The sequence below is a fragment of the Eublepharis macularius genome, chromosome 11, assembly GCF_028583425.1.
Source record: "Eublepharis macularius isolate TG4126 chromosome 11, MPM_Emac_v1.0, whole genome shotgun sequence".
Taxonomy (NCBI): Eukaryota; Metazoa; Chordata; class Lepidosauria; order Squamata; family Eublepharidae; genus Eublepharis; species Eublepharis macularius.
This window is the reverse complement of record NC_072800.1, coordinates 66,965,277-66,993,132: the sequence shown is the minus strand read 5'-3', so window position 1 is coordinate 66,993,132 and position 27,856 is coordinate 66,965,277. Positions and strand designations below refer to the sequence as shown.

The 27,856-nt window shown below is 41.6% G+C and overlaps 1 protein-coding gene across 2 annotated transcripts in view; it reads right to left on the bottom strand.

Moving 5' to 3' along the window:
• The window catches only part of MALRD1 (MAM and LDL receptor class A domain containing 1), a 349,934-nt gene extending 322,299 nt beyond the window's left edge, over nucleotides 1–27,635 (bottom strand). For both annotated transcript variants that reach the window (XM_054992174.1, XM_054992175.1), the window contains exon 1: nucleotides 27,420–27,635. In XM_054992174.1, coding sequence (XP_054848149.1) covers nucleotides 27,420–27,576 — 157 coding nt within the window. In that variant the 5' untranslated portion in view covers nucleotides 27,577–27,635. The remainder of the gene's footprint in view (nucleotides 1–27,419) is intronic.
• Between the last annotated feature and the right edge of the window lie 221 nt (nucleotides 27,636–27,856).

Below are 27,856 nucleotides of genomic sequence, written 5' to 3'. Positions count from 1 at the left end.
CTCTAAAATCACTGAAACACAAGGCTTCATTTTGGAGTATCTGTTTCTATCTCCCAAAGGATAAATGTCTTAATCCTCTTTTCTAACTTATACCTTGGAAGGATATCAGTCTCTAGATTAGTTCTAGTATCTCTCTCCTATTTTCAAAGGAGAGTGTTTCTCAGGACATGGTTTCTTGGGACTGCAAAAGGGGAGAAGAGAGAGGGCTGGATTGCATTTCCTGCATCCTAGCAGAATCACTGAGGTATGCATGAAAATTGTAAAATGGGCCCTTGCCCTCCAACAGGTCCCTCCAAATGCCTGGCAAAAGCACAAGCTTGCAAAGGCACAGGCTAAGATGAAACAATGATTTACTTCCTCCCCCTTTACAACGTGAAGGAACTGGAATTATGCAGAAAAAGGTGATATTTTTAACTAATTATTTGCTTATATGTTTATGCACATGAATGTATGAAACAAGTAGTTTGGGGGAAAATATTGCCTTTTCAGACACAGAGCATATCACCATCAGTCTGAACAGGGGCCAGAAGGAACTTGGTAGACACATTTCCTCCTCCCCTCCCCCTCCCCTCCCCATCCCTTCAGTCATTTATACAAAAACATTTATTTTTAATCTGTTGGGTTATGGATATATGCACATGTGCACAGGAAGTATATAGCATGAAAAATAAAATGAATTGATTCCCTCCATAGTGTTAATTGGACTTGAACAACACCTGCTGCCTCTGAGCCCATTTTCTTCTCTCACCCAAAGGATCCTTTAAACTGTGACTATTCCTCCCTGGCTCCTTCAAGCTCAACTGAAGCAGCATTATTTGATAGAGAGAAAAGTGGAAGAAGCTCTGTGATAAAAATGCAATGGGAAAGAAGATAATATTCTGTTTATTAAAATATACAATATTCTGCTTCAGATGTCCCTCTGCTCCTCATTTTCCCCAAATTTCAAGACACTGAAAAATGGTCTTTCTGTTTCAGTAAATTCAGCCAGTCTGGTGTGGTGGTTAAGAGTGGCAAGACTCTAATCTGGAGAGCTGGGTTTGATTCCCCACTCTTCCGCTTGAAGCCAGCTGGGTGACCTTGGGTCAGTCACAGCTCTCTCAGCCCCACCCATCTCAGAGTAATTGTTGTAAGGATAGGAATAACACACTTTGCAAACAGTTCTGAGTGTGGCATTAAGTTGTCCTGAAGGGCAGTTTATAAACTGAATGTTGTTGTTGTTGTACATGGGCTGGACTCTAAGAGCTATGAACAGATCAGGGTTTTCCCATCTTCCATTTGCAGCTCTTTGTGTTCCCAGAAAAGCCATTCCTGTTGGTTGGAAGGTTCTTCGGACTAGCCTAGGATGTGGTACAGGGGAATACAGCCTATGATTGGGAATTGATCATTATCTCCCTCCTTCCGTTTGCAAAAACAAAACTGCCTTTTACTTGTAGAAGTCCTCTTTTGGTTCCAACCTAATATATCAATGTGTTGAGGATCTGAGGGACTCTAGTGCTCCCTGGCACAAAAGGGAGTCAAGGAGCTCCCTCAGTGTCCACTCACCAAGTCAGCAACTCATGCAATGCCTTTAAGGTAACTTCTGAAGGCCAGCTGGTTGGCAGAAAATGGCCTTTCTAACAACCTGTCACCAAGGGCTGCCATTTACCAGGTAGAGATCAGAGTCCCCCCACCCATACCTCCTGTTGCCCATTCTCAATCCAGCAAGTGGTGTGGGCAGAGAATGGAGGCCGGAACAGCATTCCTTGATGTCATGATGTCATTTCCAGTTGTGTAACTAGAAGTGATGCCACCATGTTGCTGGCTGCTCTAGCAATCACTCAAACTCTGTGATAGATTTTCAAGGGAATGCTAGAGTGGCAGGTGACACAATGATGTCACTTCTAGTTAGGCAGCCATTCTGATATCAATGGGATGCCATCCTAGTAAGTCTCCACTCCTCAAAGTCTCCTAGCCTTTTTATTGGTGCCTGGCAGTCAGCTGGGATGCAACCTTGCTTTAGAGATGGGGAAAAGAGAGGATAAAGCCAGCTTAAATGTGAGAGCAATGGCAGCTTCCTGCAGGAACTGCTCAGATCTCCTAGGATATCTTGAGGGTCAGAGCCACCAAAGAGAAAGGCCTCAGGGAGGGCTAGGCCATTCATAATAAGCCAAACAGAAATGAGCAGAAGGGAACCCACCAGCTCTTCTTCATCATCATGAAACTCCAGGCCACACCATACCCCTGCAACCTTATCAGGGAAAGACAGTTTGAGATGGCAGTTTTTGAGACAAAAAATAGCTAACAGAGAAAATTATGCATTGCTATCTTTTCCCTCAAAATAAGATCCTTCTTTGACTGCACTTTTAAAAGAGCCAGGGCTCCATTCCTTGCATTTTCATGTGATGTGCCATTTGCCTCTTAAATGCGAACATTTGTACAAAAAGAAACAAACTAAACAGAACTGCCCTTCACTTTTTTCCTGCCAATTTCCTTGACGACGCTTGTTGAACTACTACAAATTAATTTGGGCAACTGGTTAAGCCAGGGTGAATCATTTTCTTAATTTTTTTTAGAAGGAAAAAAAAAGACTTGGATTTATATGTAAAACCTTTGGAATGAAATACCCTTTGGAAATAAATCAGCATTAGAAATGGAGTGATTATAATGGATCTATAAATTTATACAATGGGAACAGTCTTCTTATAAACCAGTCAGAGCAGCTGCAAACCCTTTGGGGATCTACAATTAAGCACTGACTGGCCACGGGCTAATATTAAGTCCCATCTTCTCTAAGGCTATGACCAAGTCCAATTTGACTGCTTTGAAAGAATCAACATGTCATTTGCCAGTACCCATGGAAAATACGAACTCACTGTGCATGCCAAGCATTTCGATGTACACCCTACAGAGAAGATTCAAAATGTAGAGAGGTCCGTCTGATAGAAAAGTTAACAAGAACTAAGCTTCCTTTTGCATTACTGTAAGATGAACATGCCTTTGAAAGGATGATGCAGCTGTTGTGAGTGTGTGCATGCCTGTGTGTGTGTGTATCAGAATTTCCTGAATTCCAGTTTTAATAACGAAATGTGTTTGTTTGATGAGGGAAATCCTTTAACAGCTGCGGTACAGCTCAGGGAACTTCTTGAGTGCTGACAACAAAGGAGGGGTGTAATCCTTCCCTGTATTTGTCAGACTCATTAAGTGAAGCTCTTCTTTTCTTCCTTGAGATTAGGAGCTTCCCTGAGCCATAGCCTGTGACAAGGCCAACATCAAATGTTGATGTGGTTAGACTCCTGCCAGGACCATGCCTGATAGAAGTCCAAACACCAATTAGAAAGCCTCTCCATGCCCACCAGAAATGAAAGATGACACCAAAGTAGGTGTGTGATGTCTTACCCTCTGCTGTCCTGGAAGGCAAATATAAGAAATGAAAAATGTTTGCACCCATGTGGAGATGGGAGTGTCGAGTCCCTATTACATGTTTTCTTTGAGTGTAAAATATATGATCATATTAGGGAAATATATATCAAACCTATAATTGATGGTCTTCCGGAGAAAGAGAGAAAAAATTATATTACAATCATGTTAGCAGACAGGAATAAGGAAATGACGCTCCAAGTGGCAAAATATGGTTGGATGGTCATTAATAGGAGGAAATCCTGGCTTAGTGTGCAGAATCCTAGATAAGTATTGTTATAATTTAATAATATAAGGTAATTTGAATTTTAGGTATTTATAGTATGTAAATTATAGTAAGCTACAATTTTAATGATTGCTTGGATATTTTAAGTTTATATTGTTGCCAAATAATTATGCTTTTAGGACTGATCAATTTTATAAGTAAATTTTTAAAGGTGGTAATTTGTTGAAATATGTACCTTTTAAATATTTATTTTAAAATGGCATGTGTCTCACTGATGTGCAATCATGTAATTTTGAATTGATTTCAAGAATGTGATGGCCTCTGGCTAATAAACTTTGTTGTTGTTGTTGGGTTTATGTTTAATTTTTTTAAAAAAAAATAACTGGGATTCCTGAAATCCAAATCAGATTCCCTGATCCGGGTTAGAGAATTCCTGATTTACTAGCCATTATTCCCTATGGGGAACAATGTCCAGGGGCGTCATTTTAGAAACAATCCCCCCAAAATTTGCAGGGAACTGACTCCTGACTGTCCCCTAAAGTCACCCCAAATTTCAGGAGAATTGGACCCCAGGGTCCAATACTGTGGGCCCCTGAACAAGGTGCCTAATATGCAGGAAACATTTCCAAACCTTTTAAACTCTGCTCCCCCGCCCCGCCCCGTCCTTTGCTTGGGAAGGGATTTTCTTGTTCAACATTAACTCTTTTGCAAGTTTATTTTTGAACCAGAGAATCTCTAGGGAGAGTCCCTTTACTGAAGGGAAGCCACTTAGTTTAAAAGGCAGCTGTCTGTGGCAGCTTGAAGGGGTTCATTTGGAGGGCAGGTGAAGGGCAGGGGCAGAATGGGACAGGAATCCACTTTGCCTGCTGCCTTTTTCCCTACCCCACCAGCCGCATGCCATTATCCTGCCACAGCATAGAGCTCTGCTCAGGTTCAATTTTCACCGCTGGCTTCTCACTCACTGCCTGAAGCTGCTTGAGACAGGTGCCTATGGCTTCAGCAGAGTTTAGCTGCCTGGACTGGATCTGGGGTTCTTCAGTGGGAACCAAGGAAGCCAGATCAACATAAATCTACGCCCCCCCCCCCCAGTTCCCAGACCTGGATCCTACAACCCTGCACAAAAGTAACCTGCAGTTCTTCAAAGCTGTCTCCCATTTCTTCTTTGGGAGAGGTGCCTGAAGGCAACAGCGATTACACAAGAGGACTATGACTTTCCCTCCTCCTAAACCACAGAAATGGCACCTAAAACAACTAATTGGTTTATTTACATTAGAGAGGAAAAGTCAGGTGAAGTCAGAGGTTGAAAATTTCTGCGGTAAAATTCAACATTTATCATGGAAGTAAAATTCAGAACATACAGAGACTTCCATTCTTATGCTCTTCACTGTTACTTAAGGCTTGTGTTTTGAGGCTTTGGTTGCCTTTCCCCACTAAGCACTCCAGTATACTTTCAGTATTTCCTTTCTCTTATGGGATTAGGAAAGCAGGTACCCACTTTCTAGTACCCCAAGCCTCCTCTTTTCATACACCAGTACTTTCCATCAGTTGTTAACTAAGCCCATTCTGCACAGCACACATTATGCTGTCGATGCTGAGCATTCACGCTGATCAGTACTGAAACAGCTTGGGGTCCCATCATTCTGGACTGTACAACCTTGAGGCAATTTGGTGTTTGCTTTCTTATTCCAGACAAGTTGAGATATGTCTCTTTGGAGCCGCATTTTGTGGGGGCTGGAGCTGACATCATTTGTTAATTTTTTTTTGCATGCATCATAACATTGCAATGTTGGAGTCTATCCCCCCTCCCACCATATTTGCTAATTGGGCTGTCCTGTGCCCACTGCAGAGGCAATTGGTGGTGGTGTTCTGGGGAGGAATGTACTTTTCATGCTTGTTCCACTCTCATTAATTATTTTAAAGCCAAACCAAGAAAGGATTAAAATGCTGCTACTTCATTCCCTTCCAGCAGCTTCCCTGCCACTTTGTTTTGCAAAGGGCTGTGCAAAATTCTCTTTGGCATTAGGAGAAGCCTAAAACAGCCAGCAGGGAGGTAGGGAAAAGCAGCTATTTAACCCTTTCATAGCTTTTAAAGCCAGCAGGGAATAAGCAGCAATATTAGGACTCATTCTTGGCTTTGAAAAACAATAAGAGAGTGTGTGCATACCCAGGAGGAAGGAAGCCAATGGAGAAGCAGCCTTATGACCCTTACCTCGCTTACTGATAAAAATGGTGGAAAAGTTCAGAGAGCTGAGGAGGGTGGGAGTGCTTATCAATGGACAGACCAATCAGCTCCTAGGGGAAAGAAAAAGGGGGCACGAGAAGCAGAATGGGAGTATGGTGTTTCACACAGATATAACACACGGCAGTGTCAACTAGGCATCAGCTTCAAAAATAAAGTGCAGGGGGGAAATATGGGGGAAAGATGGACAAATGTCGTATCTGCATCCCTTGACTACCTTGGACATCTGGAAATGAGGAGAACATGGGAAGCAGAATGGGGCATGATACACTAAAAATGACCATGCAGAAGACACTTAAATCTGAAGGTCTCCACATGCAGTTTTCAATCACAGCCAACTAGGGATCTCTTCTCTCTTCACATCTACCTCCCTGTTTGACTAGGTAGGGAAAAATCTCTTCTCTTCAGAAGATCTACCCCTTTCTTTGGCCCATTTGGGAATCTGCACCTACATCCCAAACCTCCTTGCCAACTTTCCTCAGTTCTCCTGTCAATGGTAAACTGCTTTCCCTTAGGACTCCATCTGTCAACTCCACCCTGGATCTCTCTTTGCTAGGATTCAAAAAATACCCTCCTCTTTCCAACCCAGGCTACTCAATCTGAAGCCTTGGAGTAGCCTGCCACTCAAAGCCCTCTGATTCCGAGAGGGACTAACCCTTAACAGTCCTGCAAGTATATGTGTACAGCCCTTCTAGGCTTCTTTAAGAATGCAGACCATCACAAGGACTATGCTCTCTTGCCTCCCTGAGCATCTCTAATAATGAATCTGATGGACTTTGGGGTCATTTCCCATGGGAGGGATGCCTAAGAAGGTGGTGGAACACAGGTCTCTCACACTTTTTGAATCCCTGTCTGTACTGATGGGGGTTAAGGGAGCATGGGAAAGAGCTGTACTTCACTGTTTCCCCAAGGTACATGCCACCAAGAACTGGGAGATCATCACTGAGGCTCTGAGTTAGAAAGGGAGGCAGAAATTGCATATACATTGATTAGTGGTGAAGAAGAAATTATTGGTTTTCAGTTCAGATGAGCAGGGGTCATTTCGTAGAAAAAGAGCTGGAGGAACTCATTAGCATAACTCATTAGCATGATTCATTAGCATATGCCACACCCCTTGACATCACCGAAAATGTGTCATTAGCACAACTGATTTTCATATGCCACACACACCCTGACATCACCTATCCTGGCTGTTTTGGACCCAATCATGGCCATTCAGGACCGAAATTGGGCCCAAAATAGCAAAAAGGGGCTGAAAATGGCCGAAAAGGGGCCCGCAAAGGATCAGGCCGCTGCTGAACAGGAGAGTGATCCACCACCCGTCAGATGCCTGATCTGGGCCATTTCATCCCCAATCCAGGATGAAACAGGCCCCAAATGGCTCAGAGTCAAGTAGGCAGGAACACCTGACATGTGACCTCTTTGGGGAACTGCCGGAACTGTGTTCTGGCGCATTCCCCCTCAAAATGAGCCCTGCAGATGAGGAAAAAGCAGAAGAAAAAGATGGAAGAAGAAAACCTAAAAGCACAAATAAGACAGCTGAATCTAGAAGTCTGAGGAAAAGGCTAGGACATGGCAAATTGCCATGCCAAAGTATCAAGGCAGGAAAGAGCTATATGGGAGATCAATTATCTGGAGAGAAGCTGATTAAGCTGGCCAGACCTAGAAGAGAATATTAAGGACCCTTGAGAAAGAATAGTGGCTAGAATGGGAAGTAGCTTGATTTAAAAGGAGTCTGGCATCAGCACAAGCCATGTCTTCCAGCTGTGATACTCCACCGCAGTTCCATAGATCTATTTGAAGCCAATGCACACAAATAGCACACAATCTGCTATTTGAAGTCAGTGCACACAAATAGCACACAATCTGCTATTTGAAGCCAGTGCACACAAATGTCTATCATCTGCTGATTATAGTGAAAACTTGCATGTGTGAATCAGTCAATAGGCACAAATAGACCTTTCACATCATTCAGTGTCAACCCGCATACAATGCTTTGCAATGCTGACAATCCATACATTTGGCTGAGAGTCATAAAGTACTAAAGCACTAAAATGCTGCACATATTTGTGCTGATCGATCCTACGCCTCCTGTCTTTGATTGATAAGGAGAAAATGGCCAGCTCTTATAGAGGAAAAGAAGAAAAATGAGATTAAAAGAGATTGTAATTCAGCATGTGCCAAAGGCAGTTTCAAAGCAGGAGTTAAAGGAACAAAATCTGCTTTGAGTTATTTTACCCACTACAGTCCTAGATGAAACTAATGTACACTAATATATTCAAAATTTGACATATTGTACAATAACTAACGAAAATTTAAAAATAACAACAACAACAACAACATTCAATTTAGATACCGCCCTTCAGAACAACTTAACACCCACTGAGAGCGGCTTATAAAGTATGTTATTATCCCCACAACAACCACCCTGTAAGGTGGGTGGGGCTGAGAGAGCTCTGGAAGAACTGTGACTGATCCAAGGTCATCCAGCTGGCTTCAACAAGAGGAGTGAGGAATCATACCTGGTTCTCCAGATTAAGTCTTGCTGCTCTTAACCACTACACCAAACTGGTGTATTTCCAGTCAAATTCTCATTGACAGTTTGAAATTTTACCTAGAAATCCATTGATGACTATGTCTTGAATGTTTTCAAATGTGAAATAAAAGTTAAGACCCATGGTCAAATGCCTCAACAGCCACTGAGAAGTCATGTGTTTCTTAAAGCTACAGGTGTTGCTTCATATTTTTCTGAGAACCAGGGGCTTTTTCAAGTTTATAGGAAGATCTGTCTTGTCTGTACATGGACCCAATCTCCTGATTTAAGTATCCACAGATGGATTAATGTTGAAAATTAGACATATAACTGTGAAACATTAAATACCATTGCACGTCTGCAGCTAAATCCTGCTACATACCACTGCATGTTATCCAATAATGCCAGATAATGAACAACATTACACAATAATAAATATTGTCAAAACATTTCACATCAAAATTCAGAAAGGAGATTTTTCGGGAGAATTTTAGAGAAAAATTCATTCCATTTTATCTGTTGGGAAGGGATTCATTCAGACAGCTTTTTAAAACATATCAGAAACCTGGTGGTTAAATTTTCAGGATAGCTTAGAGCAGCAAGGCAGTGAAGGGAGTATTGATCCCTCTTGAAACAGGGCTTTCATGTAAAACTCAAATTACGTTTAATTCTATGGAAATCTAAAATACCTATTTCAGCACTTTCATACTTTTTATACACTTTCTTTCTATAATCAATCCTCCTCCTCCAAGAAACTTGAGTTTGCTACAAGATAAGGGCTTGAACTGAGCCAAATATTTTTCACCTCCCAACTCTCATTACTTTCCCAAGTGCTAAGTGAGAAGTTGCACACCCATGGAAGCATTTAGCTGGATGGGTGACTATAGATGAACCTTCTCTCACACCAGTAATGCTGTGAAATTGCAAACCTGCACATCAACCAAAACGCCTTCTTCTGTATATCTATAAATGATCCCTGTTGTATGTCGCAAATTGCAACCATTCTTCTCAATTGTTGCAATATTGCAACAGTTGCATGTTTGTAATTGCATCAGTTCTTCCCAATAGCAATGAGTCTGAAGTTCAGTTGTCAAGAACTGCTTCACACTAGATATTTTGTACCATGTTAGAGATATCCAAGTACAAAATATAGGAGTGCTATGTCAGTAGTGCAATCATGAATTTTTAGAGAGAAAATCAGACTGCTTCTTTGGTATTTTAAAGGGACATAATTTCATAACACTTCAAATGTGTCTTTCATTTCAGATGCAGTACACTTTTGTGCTAAAGCACCTGTCAAGTGAAGTGTTTCAGAAACTGAGTTCTCAGAACAAGAACCATTTAAGTCCTGTTCTGGCACAGAATAGATCCAGTCACTACAGGGATAAATCTGGAGAAACAGGACAATTGAACTATGTGTGAATTCTTTAGGATAGTTGTATAAGGGGAGGACACAGGGGGGCTGATAAAAGCTGCAGATATGGATTCTCCTTTCCAATAAAATCATGCTAAAACTTCACATCAGAGGAACAGCCTTTCCCCGCTCTGTATCCATGTGTAGGAATTCTTGTTGAAATTGAGGGTCAGGAGATTTAGAGCAGATGGTATATACACCCTGACTCTAATCAAAAGATTCACCAAGAGCCTTTAAATCAGGGGTTTTCAATCTTGTTGAGACTTGTAGTAAGCACATTTGGGTTTCGAGAACAGAAGATGCCACCATCAAATGGATGTCATGGGGTGACAACTTAATGTCTATCACTGGTGACAACTTAATGTCTAGCATAAACCAGTCAATGACTCAAGGCACCTTCCCTCAGCCTCTCAAGGAAGCAGTCATCCACCCACTACTTAAAAACTCTCATTAGACAAAAATGATGTAGCCAATTATCACCCAGTTTCTAATCTGCCTGTTCTTGGCAAAGTGGTTGAGAGAACAGTAGGTGACCATCTCCATGCCTTCTTGGATAACTCTTGTGCTCTCAACCCTTTTCAGGCTGGTTTTAGGCCAGGCTATTTATTTATTTTTATTTATTTATTTATTTATTCATGTATAGTCTGCCTTTCTCACTGAGATCCAAGGCGGATTACACACTGCAAGTGAGATACAATATAATCAACAGCTAGGACATTCGCTGAGCAAGTACCATAATGAACAACAGTAAGGATATTCATTGAAACAGATACGATATGGTATAGTAGCAGGAAAATTGAAAACAAGCAAAAAGTCAAGCATAAAGATGAAATCTTCTGAAACAATGCATAACTAATTTACATGGCATGTTAAGCAACATGGAAACTCCCTAGTTGTGCTTATCTGCATCAGCAGACAGTACCCAGTAGTGTACCATATAGTCCAAAGCATCTCTGAGCTATTTCTTATGACACAGCCCTCTAATCTGGATAAAAAGCCCTTCTAAATAATTCAGTTTTGCATAGTTTGTGGAGCTTTCCTGACCGTCCAGCTATGGGGCAGAGACAGCTTCGGCAGCTGATGACCTCCGCCTGAATGTAAACAAAGACCATACTTCATTGTTGCTTTTCCTGGCCTTCAGTACAGTAGACCATGCCATCTAGGCAGAAGTAGGTATCGGGAATGTGCCTTGGACTGATTTAAATCTTTCCTTATGAGACAGACTGAACTTGGAGACTCCAAATGGTGCAAAACGTTGCAGCTCATTTACTTTCAGAAGCTAGATAGAGCATGCATAGCACTTCCATTCTGCAGTCACTTTGTTTGCTGTCCATCAGTTACTGGGCTCAATTCAAAGCCAGAAGAACTGCAGGCCCCACTTTGAGGCTGGTAATTCTAATAATGTGTTGCCTAGCTTTGAATCTGTTCAGTTAAAGAATACTTAGATTTAGGAGCTTGGTTTTGAAATCAAATACTAAAGAAATAAATTACAGGGAAAATCTCATGGACAAGTATTCACCTTCCTAGAGGTCTTAAAAGGCATTGATCATAAGCCAAAAGCATTCTTTCAACCTGCATGCAGACAATCAGATTCATGGTCAGGGCTGCAGGAAAAAATGGGCACAGGCAACTGTCAGCTCTGGATAACAAGCAGAGTCCAAAATAACAAGCAAAAACTGGGTTAGGTAATGTCCTCACCAAAGAGACAGGTCACTTGGACTGATGGACATGTTCTGAGTCTAAAGTTTTAGAAGTCAGGCAGAGAAGGACTGGCCTTGAAGACTAGCAAGGCAATTGTCACCTCCAGGTTGGACCTTTCCTTGCCTACAGACAGCCCCCCAATCTTAAACGACTTCTCACTTACAATCATGAATCGGCCAGCAGAGTCACCAGCACAGGGACCAGGCCCTGCAACAGACCCAGATGCCAGCTCTGCCCCTATATCTACCCAGGGAATACAATTACAGGACCCAATGGCATCAACTACACTGTCTCTGGCTCTTACAGCTGCTCATCCTCCAATCTGATATATGCCCTCATGTGCCAACAATGTCCTTCTGCTCTGTACATTGGACAAACCAGCCAACCTCTACGCAAAAGAATAAATGGACACAAATCTGACATTAGAAATGGAAACGTCCAAAAACCAGTGGGAGAACACTTCAATCTACCAGGACATTCCACCAAAGACTTAAAGGTCGCTGTGGTTCAACAGAAACCTTTCAAAAACAAAATCCAACGGGAGGCTGCTGAATTGGAATTCATATGCAAATTTGACTCTGTCAAGCGGGGACTGAATAGAGACTATGAATGGTTATCACATTACCACAGGTAACAGATTCTCTTTACAGAGGCGTGATCTGGGGGAGCCCAGTGACGCCTGGTGTGGGCTTTCGGGGACCACAGTTCTCTTTGTCAGATGCAACTGGCAGGGAGAGCTGTGGTTACCGAAGGCTTATACTACATAGGAATTGGACACCTTCACTGCTACAAACTGACTGTACACCAAAAGGAGATGTTTACATTTCCAAGCAAAGGAATGTTTTGATTGCCTCTATGCTAATTGCATTCTGCCTTCTTGTGATTTATGACCCCTCCCTTTTCTCTCTCTTTCCCCCTCCTCTTCTGTATCTGCCCAGTTTTGATCAGGCATCTGATGAAGAGAACTTGATTCTCGAAAGCTTATGCTATAATAAAATTGGTTAGTCTTAAAGGTGCTACTGGACTCTTTTTGATTTTGCTACTACAGACTAACACGGCTAACTCCTCAGGTTGGACTACTGTAGCTCACTTTATGTTGGGCTGCACTTGAGCCTGCTCCAGAAGCTACAACTGGTTCAGAATGCAGCAGCTCAGCTTTTGACCAGGACCCCATTTCAGGCTCATGTGATATCTGTTCTGCACCAGCTGCATCAGTGGAATTCCAGATCAGGTTCAGGGTTCTGGTTCTGACCTTTAAAGCTCTTAGTGGACTAGGAACAGCATACCTATGGGACTGTCTTTCACCCTATATTCCTCAGAGGACACTTTGCTCAGCAAGGAAACATCTACTGGTGGTCCCCAGCCCCACCTTGCCTCAACTAGGGCCTGGGCCTTTTTGGCCCTGGCCCCAACCTTGTAAGCAGTTGGCCCAGCCTCCGCCATGTTTAATAGCTATTTAATATAGCTACCTGTGATATAAAATCACAAGGCCCCTGGATTAAATGCAGTTTGGTTTGCAAACAGAGGAATTCCAGCTAGCAGTTCTTGAGTCCCGCCTGGGAGATCCAGGCATGAATGGAATGCCAAATTTAAATGCAGAATGACCAGTGGTGATTAGTTTACACTCCTCTCAGCTCCCAATGGAATCCAGTGCAAGAAAGGTCTTGCAGTTTCTTCTCACTTAGCACATTCCTTTCCCTCCTTCCATGATGAGATCCTCAGCCCATGATTGAAGAGAAATCAATTAGTGTTTATACGTTCTTATAATTCATTCCTGGGAAAGGTACATTCCCCAACTTAGCTCTGGTGGAATCCATTAACAAACTGCCCCTTTTGTGCAGTTCCAGGAGAGACTTTGCATTCTCTTTTACACACCCTGGCAGCAAGTAATCAAGGTAATTAAACCTTTGTTATTCCGAGGAACTGACCATTGGAGTCTTTGTTCCAACAGCTGGAAGTGCTTTCCCACCTCAGGGCATGTTTTACCCTATAAGAATAGTGCCCTTTCCCCATTCAAATAGTGCACACTTATTGGATCCAAAGTGCTGCTCCCTTGAGGTTATCCCAAGCCTCTTGCTCACCTGGCCAAGAACGCTGACGTTTGAAACTCTTCCTCCTCTGGACATCCCTGCTCTCCGGATAGGTAATTATCACCTCACAAACCCTCAAATCTATTCCACCTTTACCACTGCTTTTCCTAGGCCTCTTGTGTGCAATCGTGTGTGTGTGTGTGTGTGTGTGTGCGCGTGCATGATTTTTGCCCTTGAATAAAATTACCCTTTAATTAAGAACACCGGCTTTGTGTGTCTCCTTGGGAAAGGATTCTGTAAATTACTGGTGGAGATCCCATTGTTGCCGCCTCTCGTATAGCCATCTTCCTTGCCACTAATTCTCCCACTTACTTGCAAGAAGACCCATTCCCGGTAACAACCTGGTGGAACTCTCTGTCTGAGACAACTCAGGCTCAGTGGGATTTATTATCTTTCTGCCAGGCCTGCAAGACAGAGATATTCCGCCAGACTTTCAGTGGTTGAGGCGGGTGGGCCTCCTCTTCGGCCTCCTACTGTGGGGGGAGTCCCCCTCCCGGCTTCTGTTTTAGCTGCTGTTTGTTATCTGCCACCATGGGCCCAGTGATTATGCATATGGTGCAATGTGCTGCATGTTATTAATTTTTTGCTACCAGTTTTAACTGTTTAAACTTGCACTGTTTACTTAACTGTTATATTGTATTTGTATTGTATTTTAACTTGGATGTGATCTGCTTTGAGCCTGCATGTGGGGACAGTGGATAATCAATTGAATAAATAAATAAATAAATGTGCAATCATAGCTCATGCTGCAGCCTCAATGGTGACCTTGAAACCAGATCTAAGTCTAACTAGTTACGTTCTGATAGGCACTTCTACAAATCCCAAAAGCAGCACAGCATAGCACAAATAAAGAGATGCTAGTTTGGTGTAGTGGTTAAGAACAGCAGGTCTCTAATCTGGAGAAGCAGGTTTGATTCCCTACTCCTCCATTTGAAGCCAGCTGGGTGACCATGGATTAGTCACAGCTTCTCAGAGCTCTTTCAGCGTTAAGTTGTCCTGAAGAGTGGTATATAAGTCAAACGTTGTTGTTATGCTTATTAGTTTAGTTTATTTCATTTTTAGCCTGCCTCCCCACAAGCAGGCTCAGGGCGGGTTACAGTAATAGTAAAAATACATAAAATAAACAATAAAAACAACAAATCTCAAAAGAGTGTAACTTTCAGAGTTGAAAATCAGAATATGGATTCCAATTTTCCAGAATGGGGCCCCTTCACACTTCCCTGCCCACCAAACATAAAAAGAGGGAAGGTGTGAGTTGATGTTGCACAGTGACATCACATGCGTGTGGGGCAAATCACTATACAGATAACTATGTAATCCCCTCCCCAGCTGGCAAGAGACCAGTAGGGAGGCTCCTTTAATGGACCTAATGCCAGCCTCAACCGTATGCCTGGTGGAACATCTATCTTGCAGGCCCACTGAAAGGATACAAGATCTTGGCGGGCCCAAGTATCTTCTGACAGAGTTCCACCAGATTGAGCCAGGGCCAAAAATGCTCAGGCCCTGGTCAAGGCCAGCCGAGCCTCCCTGGGGCCAGGGACCACCAGCAGATGTTTGCTCACTGATCTAAGTGCTCTCTGGGGTACATACAGGGAGAGGCGGTCCCTCAGGTATGCTGGTTCCACTCCATTTAGGTCTTTATAGATTAAAACCAAAACCTTGAACCTGATCTGGAATTCCATGGGGAGCCATGCCTCACAGGTATAGTTTCATTTTTTTTTGTAAAGCTGCCATGTGAAATAGATATCACCCTACTGCCAAATACCTAGGATATTAAAAATGGCTCTATGATTGTAACAACATTGCTTAGTGTCCTAAAATATTTAAGAAATTGCATAATGTACTGTAGAGGTTATTTTTGTTTCCATATAAGAAGACAGCCTTGTTTGTGGAGTCCTGGGCACACACAATTGTTTGCAGAAGCTAAATTTATCTGAGACCATAAATACTGCATTCCAGAATATAACACAAATCATGCAGCAAAATAAACTGAAGGACTGGATTCATGAGACACTTCTAGGACAGCTTTTAATTCTATGACTCCAAGGTCTTGAATGTACTGAGCAACTTTGCTAGTAATTGTGTGGATTTTATGTCTTATCTGGCCACTCAACTAGTTGCCAGTAAGCCCAAACAACAGAGGATATCCTAGTGCTCAAAAACATGCACCGAAAGATTTTACTTGCATGACAAGCTCATTGTGGTTGAGTTTAAAGGGCTGTAGAGAGAATTCCAGGAAATCCTGAGGAGCTGCAGGCTAATCTGTTCCAGGAAAAGCAGGACAAATGGCATTCTGAGTAGAAACAGCAAGTTGTGGTTTGGCTGTATATGCACATGTGGACTCAGAGATATTCAGACCCTATAGCTTGAGCTTTCTGTTGTAAACCTCAAGGCTTGACTCCTGTTCAGTCATTTAAGATGTGTACACTGTATGTGAACAGAGGGAAGTAGCAGCACACCCATTGGTCCCACCCAGATGTCCATGACCAACTGCAAGGAATCCCACTAATCTACATTTTGTGCATGTGATCAGATAACATTCCTAATTGTATGTACAAAACCTATGCATATACAGTTTCCTGAATGCATTCTTCTGTCTGTACAAACTTCCAGAGTGGGCCAGTGGGCACAATCCCACTCCTCTCAGTGCACATAATGTTGTATATGCTTTACATGGCTTCATCAGGGCTTTTGTTCCTGTTATTTCCGAGGTTCCCATTGCACAGAAATATAGCAGTGGTGGTGACCTGTAGGTGTGCAATAGGTGTCACACACACTGAACCAGCTTATTGGGCACACCACTCAAACTAGATTGCCAAGCACCCACCTGAGTAGCATCTGCAGCGCCCAAACAGCTTGTCACAAACCAAGAGCAAATAAATTTAAAAGAGGAACTAAGCCCCTCCGATATTCGTCAGCGGCCCTCGAATGTCCCAAAGTCATTCTTCTACATTTCTTTAAAACTTAATTAGAAATAGAAAAACAATTCAGCCTTGCTAAAAGAAGATATCCTTACCCACAGTTAGAAAACACTCTCTGGTGACTGATATATCATCAATAGCTATAGTTTCACCTGGGGTCCAAGGTTCAAATATTTGTCCTTGAATGACAATCTGTAGAAAATTTAGCAGAAGATTAGGAAGCTATTACTGTTCCTGTATTAATTGTCATAATGTTGGACTTCTGTCTAATATTATAGTGTTTATGTCTGAAGAACTTTACCCTAGGAGTTTGTGGAAGCTCTAGCTTCCTCTGTCCTCTGCTTTACCTTACAATCCATCCCAGATGAATCCTGCATCCTTCTGTTGCCGCTATCAAAAGCATTACCTTGAAGGGACATGGTTGCCAAATATCCTGTTCTTTAGTCACAGGAAAGAGGCTTGTATTAGGGAAACCCTGCTCCAAAACAAAAAGCATGATCGTTTCTGAGTTTCAAAACTTTCTGAAAAATCTTCTTTAAAGAAACTTTGGGCAATGAGTGATTACAAAATGTCATTGTGCCTATATAGCCTAGGAAGGAATATTTATTTCCTCACTGATGCCTGAACATTCAGTCTGGTTAAGCAAGCACTGTAATTTTGGAGTAACATATATATTCTCTTTTCTATTTGTATAAATTATTTAATATAATTTGCTTCGACATAAATAATTGGAGTGGGGGAATATGAGCACAGATTTCTATTAATAACATTCAGATAACAAGAACATTATTTTTGTGGGTTCTTTCAACAAATACATGATATGCAGAAACAAGATTAAGACTATTGCAGATAATGCTAAACGGCATTTCAGTAATAATAAATACACATTATTAGTAATATTCTTGCACACAGTATAAAGTGTATTGCAGTGTTGGTGTTGTTTTTAATTTCTTGTTTATCAGACACAGGATCATTCCAGGATAGCAACTGATGCCACAGGGGCCATACTTTCTAAAAGCACACATAGAAAAATGATACATGAAAATAAGCTGCATAGTTTATATAAGCCAGCTTCAATGTGCTGCTGCATACAGAGGGAGCAGAGAAGAGAAGGGCTTTGCTTGCAGAAGGTCCCAATCCCTGGCACCTCCAAATTAGAAGTATAAAGTAGAAGGAACACAATTTAGAGGTTAACAAGGACACAGTGAAGGATTCTTATTATGCTTCGGTTTCACATCAACTGATAATTCAGAACTTAAAAACGTGAAGAGAACTTTGGAGGAGAAATGTTTCAGAAACATCCTTACACTGGTGTGTTGAATACAAATATAAGACTACGCAAACATGAATGATAAATTATTATAAATTAATAAAAGCACTGCTGAGTAAATCTCAGGCTAAACTGCTCGTGCAAGCCAATTGCAGCCCACCATCTATGCACTGAAGCAGAGGAGATGCATGACATATGCCTGCCTTTTCAGTCCCAGAAAGGCAGCAGAAACAGGATATTTATGAAACTCCTGATGGGCTGCCATTGTTATTATTTAGTACTATATGAAGTCCCCTGGACCCAGGTGCTGCTTCTCCACCTGGGTGTTTCCTCTTTATCCAGCCTTTCCAATAAACAGGCAGACACTAGGAGAACTGACAAGGCTGTGGTTTATTGCAGTTTGTCTGAAATAAGAGTCCTAGGTTCACCTTTCTGATTACAGTATGGAGGTCTACCTATTACTGCCTCCAGCTGTCTCTTTCAAGGATTTGGGCCAGCTTCCAGGGGTTCCTTCCTTGCTGCCTCAAGCTAATGTACCCTTACTACAGGATTAGGCATTGAGATAGATCAAAAGGAATGTGCTTGCACCCAGGTCAGGATGCTGCCTCCTCGGTCCATGGGATGGCCTGTTCCATTCTCTACTCCAAGGTCCCAAGCCAGGGCAGGTGTTTAGCATCTTGGCCAGCTGTCTCTCCCTTTCTTTTTTCAACTCTTGACTTTTATTCCTTTTCCTCCTGTCACTACTAGACATGGGCACGAACAGAAAAAAACCGAACATGGTGTTCATAGTTTGTTGCCATCCATGAACAATGAACATTGACGAACATGACCTGTTCACGAACATGTTTGTTGTTCGTGGGGGCCAGCAGGCCCTTCTCTAGCCATCAAGATCCGTACCACACCACTCCCAGAAACTCTACCTGAGCAGGCAGCAGGAAATGTACCAATAATTAATAATAGCTTGGCCCCAGAGCCTGGCAGCAGCCCTGGAACCTGAAGGGGTAGATCCCTATCCCTCCACACACAGAGAAAATTCAAGCTCCAATGCACTCTCCCTGTCGCTCTCTCAAAATACCAACAGCAACTGTCTCTCCCTCACTGTCCGCAAAATCAGAGCTGGGAGGCCCCCTACTCCCTGCTCTTTGCTTCCTTGTAACAAATTTGGAGCTCCACACTTGAAAGGAAGACCTGACTATGAAGCTAAATTGGGCTTAGATTGGGGTTTCCAGGGCAACAGCAGGAGTTCAGGCAGTCCCTGCCTCCGGTTACCAAGGGAATTGATTGCAGGTGCCAGATTGTCTGGCTTGACGAACAGCAACAAACAACAATGAACGGAGGCTTGCAACGGCCACCTGTTCGTTTAGAATGGGGCCTCAAGAACAGCTTGTTTGCAAACAGCTGATTGGGCTGTTCGTGGCTTTTTAAAGTTCATATTGCTGTTCGTGCCCATCTCTAGTCACAACCATTCCCCGGCTGTCCTGGTCTCTACTTCTGAGGCAGCCTTTACCCTGAGGAGACTGGCATTCTTTGGCCCTGCCTGTTCTTTAGGCACCTTTGGGACCTCTTCCTGCCTTTCTCACCTCCTGATGATTAAAGTGTTCCCTCTTTGGGGACTGTCCTGGTTTCTCCCCATTGCACACTTGAACATGGGTTACCACAGCACGTGCCATACTACTATTACCATTTACGTTTTGCCCTTCCTCCAAGTTGTTTAGCTGGTGAATATTTGGTTTAGTGAGTCACAAGTTGTACAGCTGGTTAACATACTCAAAGCACATAAATGCTGAAGGGAAATATATTTGGCTATTTTGGTACTGTAAGAATAGTTTATTAATATATCCTTCCAGCATATACACTAGCATGCAACAATTCAACTCATTTCAATGTGACTTGCATACATAATTGCCAAATTAGTTATTCCATTAACTCTTGAGATAAGGTCAAGTAATAAGATAATACTTGCCACAAATTTACCATTAAAATCCACATCTCATTCACTCAAATTAACTTCTAGTTCAAGTTCTAGTATACCTTGACATTTCAGTTATCCCATATCAAGCATACCTCAGAGTTCTGAGTACCGTTGAATGCAATTACAGCCTTTTGCCACTGGCTTTTTATCCCTTTTTTCTCCTGCCAGATTGTCTTTAAAGTCTCAGCAGAGTGAGTTTGAAGTCCAACTATAAGAGTCCCATTTATTTGGCCAATCCAATAGTAAAATGAAATCTAAAATTGAGAAATGGTCTATGAGAGTTGGCAAATTGCCATGGCAAAAAATTGTGTGAAAAGAAGATACAGCCAAATACCTGGCAGGTGATTTGATTATTCGCCTTAGACAACACTCTGCTTCTCAGAACTGAAGGGTATGGGACTCGTTCAGAGGGCAATTTCAGGAAAAATGCTATTTATAAGAAGATAAAGAAAGATTATTTAAAAACTTGCTTTCCTAAAACGTATAGAATTCATGTTCTCGAAACACCAAAAGAAACCAATCAACAAAAGAAATAATGGGTTAGGCAGCTGACCTGAAGTCAGCAGAGCTAGTACTGAATCCTATGAAGTTATGGAGATTAAAAGCCACACATTAGAAAAGACAGAAAAACATCTTGCTTTGTATTTTTGAAATAGAGAGATATTGGCTGAAACAATTGTTATGAAGGTTGTTGTGAGTTTTCCGGGCTGTATTGCCGTGGTCTTGGCATCGCCAAGACCACGGCAATACAGCCCGGAAAACCCACAACAACCATCGTTCTCCGGCCGTGAAAGCCTTCGACAATACAATTGTTATGAACTTAGAGGCTTTGGAAGAAGCTGAGACAGTGCAGTCCTAGGTAGGGATGTGCATTCAACTAGTTCTGGTCCAAATATATATTTGAAAAATACATTATCAGTATTTGGGATATATTTACATATCCTAAGCAATATATGGATTATTTTGAAATACTGATAATCCAGTTGCAAAATATTCTGGAATATTCAGGGCTAGAATTTTTAGGTTCCCAGTCCTGTTTTCCTTCATTTTTACAGATTTGGTTGGGCTTGCAATAGTATCCCTTCCTTAATTTGGTTTGGCTTGGATTCTCTTGTTTGACATTGGTTGTGTTGAGCTTGCCATTATGGCCCATTTATCTGTTGGCCCATTTATCTGTTGGGATTCCCTAGTGAGTTCTGGTTGTGCTTGAAGGCTTTGGGTCAGTGGTTGCTCTTGTGTGTTTGGCTTTTGGTGTTTTTTCCCTGGAGAAAGCATGGAGTTTTCCCCCCATAGGAAATAATGGAGAAAATTAGGGGGCACCTTGTTCAAGCAACCATAGAATTGGACCTCTTGAACCAATTTGCTTGAAACTTGAGGGTCTTTTGTGGACAGGCAGGACTATGTTCATAGCAATTTTGATGTCATTTGCTTGAAAAGCAGCCACTCCAGCCCCTGGAAAGTGTCCCCCCATAGGCAATAACAGATTCCAAAAATTTCAGACTTATAAAGTCTTGGGGGCAGGGTCTTATTATACATTCATACATCCAGAGCTAGATTTATGAACAAGCTAAAGAAACTATATTTGGGATTTCAGATTATAAGGGGCTGTTACATAAAAAAGCACTAAAATTACTAATTTACATTTTTTGGTGTAATGTTATTGAACTTCTTCTGCGGCTTCTGTGTGTCTCTCTTCCACTGGTAAAACCATCCCCAGATTCGTCTCTTATTTTTTTCCATTGACAGAGTGGCTACTCTGTTCTCAGTGCATTTTCTAGCTTCACACCTTGAACTTTGAAGTCTAGTAATATATTTTCCTGTCAGAATAAGTCACTCCTTTCTCATCCAATTTCCTGCCTTTGACTGCTCTGACACAAATATAAGGGATGTTTACCCACTCCTTTGCTAGAATAATGGACACCTGGGCCTATAAAGACTCACACTATCCTTGCCCAGTACTGATGCCAAACTGTTTCCCATGCCCATATCCTCTTAGAGAGCTAAGCAGAGTCCATGATGACCACTCTATCTAAATCCAGTCCTATTTGAATAAAAACAATTTCCTAGAATTCCAGCTGGAAATTGACTGCTCATAGGCTGCGGCTGTATTTGAGTCCAATTACTGTTTCTAATGGAGCTACTGATCTCTTTACTTTGATGTCCATTTAAATTCAGTAAAATGACCCCAAAAAAAGGCTTTAGGTAGTTTTATGCTTCTAGAACACTTTCCAGTCTTAAAATTACAGACCTGGAGAACGTTTAAAAGATAATGTTAGAAAGAAATGTGGACTGAAAGGACTCTGTGTTTTTTCCTATCCTTTTTTCTTTCTTTCTTTAATCATTAACTAAGCTTATGATAAACATTTGGCATTATCACATATACAGCTAATGATAAGAAAAAATGGAGCCCTTCCCTTAACATTCTTCACCTCCTTTTTCCCATTCAGTTTCCTTTTCCCAAGTCTTTCAGAGTGGACAGAGAAAAGCAAATTACAAGATATAAGATTGTGTCATGGATGGAGGGCAAGAAAGGGCTACAAGGTAATGAATGATCTTTCAATTAATGGATAACAGTACAATCCTATAGAACATTACTACAGTATAAAGCCATTGATTTTGGTGGGCTTAGACTGGAGTAACTCACCATCACATTGCCCTGTAAAACATTAAAGTTTTTAAGAAGCCAGACTTAATTCTCTCAGAAAATGAGAAGGCAAGTTTGGCCTCTGTGGCAATTCTATTAACTATATATGCTTTGAAATACACTTTATTGTTTCCCTTTTGGGAATGCAAGCCATTGTATTGTGCCTTTCATTATTGTTCTTTTTATTATACACTTATATTTTGTATATCTGTATCTGTGAAAGGGGTTATGAAAAGAGGTCCTCAGAGAGGAACAAAAATTTGTATAAATGGAAACCTATTTTTTTTCTGATGGCATTATTTTTTGTGTGTGTTTGTATTTGGAGGGAAGAAATAATGTTTTATATTTGTACGAATAATCCTATGGCAGTTTCCCCATTTATTTTCTTTCTAAAATATAAGAACCACCCTCCTACAGGATGTCTCAGATCTATATAGAGTGCCTCTTAATATTCCACCGAAGAATTAAGCCTACACAACAAGTGCATTTAAGGAGACATGCATTCCCAGAATTTCCCAGTAGCCAGGATGACATGAGAAGAGCCTTAAATTAAATGGCCAGGAGTTTGTGAAGGTATGATTGTTTGTTCCTTGTAAAGAAACCAGTTATTCTTACCTGAGCTGCTGCTATTGTGGTCAAAGAGAGGAGCTCCTTTGATGCTCAACCCATTTCTCCTTATCCATCCAGAGGGTAATCTTCCATTTTTCAATATATAGCAGCATTCATTCTCAAAGTCACATTTTTCATAATTGGAATCTAATTTTAAAAGGCAAGTTTCATAATGTGCAACTTATAATGAAGACACTCCTTTAAATGAAGTTCACAAACATTGACATATTTATTTCTGTAGATTATCATTTGTTTAATTTTTCAGACTCTCCCAACATATTCACTTTAAAATAAAAAGGTCAACAGGTCTACAATGTTGCAATTCTATTATTTGATGTTACAGTACATTAGGGTAGCCTGAGGGAGTACAGCGTGAGGAGGGTGCAATTTGAGGAAACGGGAGATCAGCAGAGATGTTATGCCATACAGTTTACCCTTCAAAGCTCCAGGGGAACTTCTTTGTAGTCTGGAGATGACTCATAATTCTGGGAGAATTCCAGGCCACATAATTCCAGACCATAACCATGATTGATCCACGAGAACTATGTGCAATAGGATGGATATATGTACAATTCAGTCTATACACAACAAATCTGGAGTGAACACTCATTCGTCTGCTGCCATGTGAGAATAATTTTGCACAGAAACACATGACACAGGATAATTCAACCCTATTTCGGACTACATTGTGGGAAGTTTGGACTAGCAATATAATCCTAAACCTTATTACCGGGCAAAATAATCAGTTCTCTACACAGGGAACACTAGCATACGTCTGCAGTTCAAACTGTTACACTCCCAGAAAAGAGTCTATTTTCTGCCATTTCTATACAACTGAATCAGATGATAGAAGAATAAGCAACATTAATACATTGAAACAGAAAGAGGAGGAGGCTACAAGGCATTTCTCTCCAAAGCTAATTAATTCCATGTCTTTTCCTTTATCTGCATACGTTTATGGAAATTTTAGAGCCTAGCAAAAATAAATATTCAGTAGAAAATCCTTAAGGTGCCACTTAGCACTAATGCTTCAATACACAAGTTTGCAGGTTAAGAAAGCTGTCCATTCTTGTAAAGTAATGAAGATTAAACCCAGAAAATTAAGATTTGATCTAGACATTTGTACCTTCAGCACTGTAATGCATGGCTAAATTGCATTTTCCATGAAATAAGGATTTAAAAAAATAACAATCCAAGGGAGTGGGAACCTCTTGGGCCTGTATCTCTGAGCTTCAGGAGGGCAAGTACTGCTTGAGAATGGAGTGGGTGGAGGAAACCAAAGCCAGCTACCCTTAAAAACTTCCTGCATCAAAATACAGGAAGTGCAACTATGGCCGAATCCACACTACCTATTTGATTCCACGGCTTTTTTGCAAGCGGCGCGCTATTCACGCTTTCCCGTTCCGCGTGTGCCCCGCCATCACTGCGCCACTATTGCGCCTTCCCTCCAAACCACGTGATATTCGCGGAAATCCGTTTTCTTCCCTTTTTTTTAAACAGTGCATAATGGTCAGTATACCAGTAAACCAACCCTAGTGAGCAGCGGTTTGCGCAGGAAAAGAAACGGTCACCAGAGCATGCGCATGTCACACGGGTACCATTTCCCTATTGAGTTCCCCAATTTTCAAGAGTGTGAGGTGCTAAGCTGAGCAATCCTGTATTTCCAACAACGGTCGTCTCCAGTGAACAGCAGATGCGGGAAACAAATTCAAGATATCGGTATACCGGATAATTGACCCCTTTTTTTTAAAAAAAAGGGAAGTGATGTGCGCTGTCAATTCTGACGGCAGAGGATGGAACCACCCACGGTAACGCTGTACTCGGTGGCGTGTGGAGAACTGATTGCACCATGAAGACCTACTGAAAGGGTGGATGTGAGGATGTACAGCCTGGTAGCGGAATAAAGGCAATTGCCATAACAGCGCAAGATAAGCGGAAGATGAGTGAGTGTGGATTTGCCCTATATGGAGGAATATTAGAACCTGTGGAGGTGTTGTGGTTAGAATATCCCACATGCAAACTGCCTCTGCCCCTGCCAATCCGGACTGGTAGATACAAGAAAGCGTGTTCTTTTATATTGTCAGTATTATCAGGAGACTCGAACAAAGTACATTTTACCAATTATTGCCACCTACCCAAGCAGATTAAACAATTTTATTCTGCTCTCCTTCTAGTTCATTGCTGCAATGAAACCACTACCAAGGTAGCAAGATTCTGCACCCTGGCTAGTTTAATCAGATAGAATATTATAAGTTCTTTTAAGAAATCTTAATGATATTTTAATGATTTTATTCATTTTAGTATATAGTTGTATTTAATATTTAGACATGTTTAGATTTGGAGTTAATGTACTTGCTATATATAACTATATATGCCGATCTTAATTTAGTTCTTGGATCATAATAATAAAAATGAATTGAACTGAAATACTTTCAAAGTGTAAATTTTCACAATATGTTAGCTACTATAAATGTTACCTAATGAAATCAGCTTATGAGATAAGTGGCTTGTGAGAAATTTAAAAGAAAGCCCATAGAGTGGTGTTGTTTAGCATACCTTTCCCCCCCCCTCATTGTGTGGTAAGCAGCGCCGGATCTAGGGTTGCCCATGCCTGGGGCAACCCTAGGCTGGTGGCCTTGCGCGCAAGCTCCCCGTGCTGCGTGATGATGTCACTCAGGTGACGTCATCATGCAGGGTGGAACAGAGTCAGCATGCGGGGCTGGGAAGCTGCCCACACCATTCGCCTCCCGACGAATGGTGCAGGTGGCTTCCCAGCCCTCCGCGCTGCTTTCACCTGCCCCGCAGGACAGGGGGAAGCTGGTTTGCTGCGCACCCCCTGCCCTGCAGGGCAGGCAAAAGGCAGCGCAGTGCGGGCGGCCCCGCAGCCCCCCTGCGCTGCCTTTTGCCTGCTCTGCAGGACAGGGGGTGCGCAGCAAGCTGGCCACCCCCTGTCCTGTGGGGCAGGCGAAAGGCAGCGCAGGGGGGCTGCAAGGCTGCCTGTGCCCTCTGGCAGCTGGCAGCTGCTCCCGGCGCCCCCTTCCTGGGGGTGCAGGGGGCAGACAACCCCCCTTCCTCCCCTCGATCCAGCCCTGGTGGTAAGCTGACTTTTCATTATTTCGTAACATTGTACAATTTCTCATTTGTCTTCATCTTCTCATGTGATACTAAAATGGAAACAGTTAAGATATGAAAGATAATTCAAAGAACTAACGCATACATAGCACTTAATTCCATGTACTAAAACCTGAATCATAAACATTAAAATATACATGTATAGTTGTGCTATAATATAATGAAGTACTTCCATAAACCAAGATGCCAACTGTATCCTCATATTCACTCCAACAACACAATCACTGGACCTAACAATGCTTGCTATAACATCTCAGGCGCATTCTCTTGATTATCTTCCAATATTATATATGCCATCAAGTGTCAGCAATACCCTTCAGCTCTCTATATTAGACATACAGGTCAGTCCGTTTGCAAAAGAATAAATGGACATAAATCTGATATTAAAAAATCACAATATTCAAAAACCAGTAGGAGAGTAGTAGTTCAAGTAGAGAAACTTGAAAGGAAAATTAGAACACAATTGCTGAAATTGAGTTTATTTGCAAATTTGGAACAATGGATCCCCCGAGGTTGAATTGGGATATAGGATTTTTCTTGCATTACAGATACTAATTTTCTGTACTTTGCACCCCTGCTCTGTTAAGCTTATTAGAACGTGTATTATAACTTCCTGATGCTCTCAATACCCCTCCCACCCTCTGCCTGTATTATAAAGACTCCTTCATTTTCCCGCTTCTCATATCTAACAAAGGCAGCTTTGACTCTTGAAAGCTCACATCTTGGAAATCTAGTTTGTCTTTAAGGTGCAATTGGACCTGGATCTTGCTTTTTGACTGCAAACCAACACAGCTACCTACCTGAAAGTAACCTCTTAAATTATGTAACTTTTACTTTATCATGTGAATCACATGACTAGGTTTTTTTTGAGATGCAGTCTCAGGTGTTTAAAGACTAACATGACTAACAAGATGTAAGAACCCAGCTCAACCTATAAACTATAGCTTCTGCCACAGTTATACAGCCAGCCTTCCTACTAGGTGGGCCTGCCACTGTTTTAGCTGCGGGTTCAAAGAAATACACAAAAAAGTAATTATTTCCTCACTACTAATATTCTCTTACTTTGGGTCTTCTGAATGCCTTTCCCTAAACTTATCCCTCCTTGCACACACACAATGTTGTACAACAGTAGTTTTTTCAAGATGATCTGAAACAGAAAGTACCCTTGGCTAAACTTGGGTTCTAGAATCACATTTGAGAAACATAGATGTACATGGTAGTTACTCAATTACTATAAAGAAAATGCAGTCAAGTGTAGTGGTATCCACTTACATTCATCACTGCCATCCTTGGATTGGTTGGTGAAACCACACACACCTTTTGATGAAACCAAAGAGCCATCACCGCACTGAAAATCTTCTTCTTTGGAAGGACAAAATACTACCAGACCGAAACACAACAGGGCCCAAAAGTTGCTGATTTTGATCATTGAAAATGCTTCTATAGAAACTTGGTCTTTGTCAAGAGCTACTGCAGCAATCCAGGAAGTTGACTGATGTTCATATAAAATGTCATATCAAAATATAAATGTTCTTAAACATTAATTTAACTCCAGATATCCTGCGACCTCTCATATAATGCTATATGGCATATGAAAAAGCATTTGCTTCTGATATTCATGTAAGTATAACCTTGGAAAATATTTAACTGGATTTTATGGCATGTAGATTTATTTTCTTGCCTTACAGTGTAACTCAATTGCATATCAT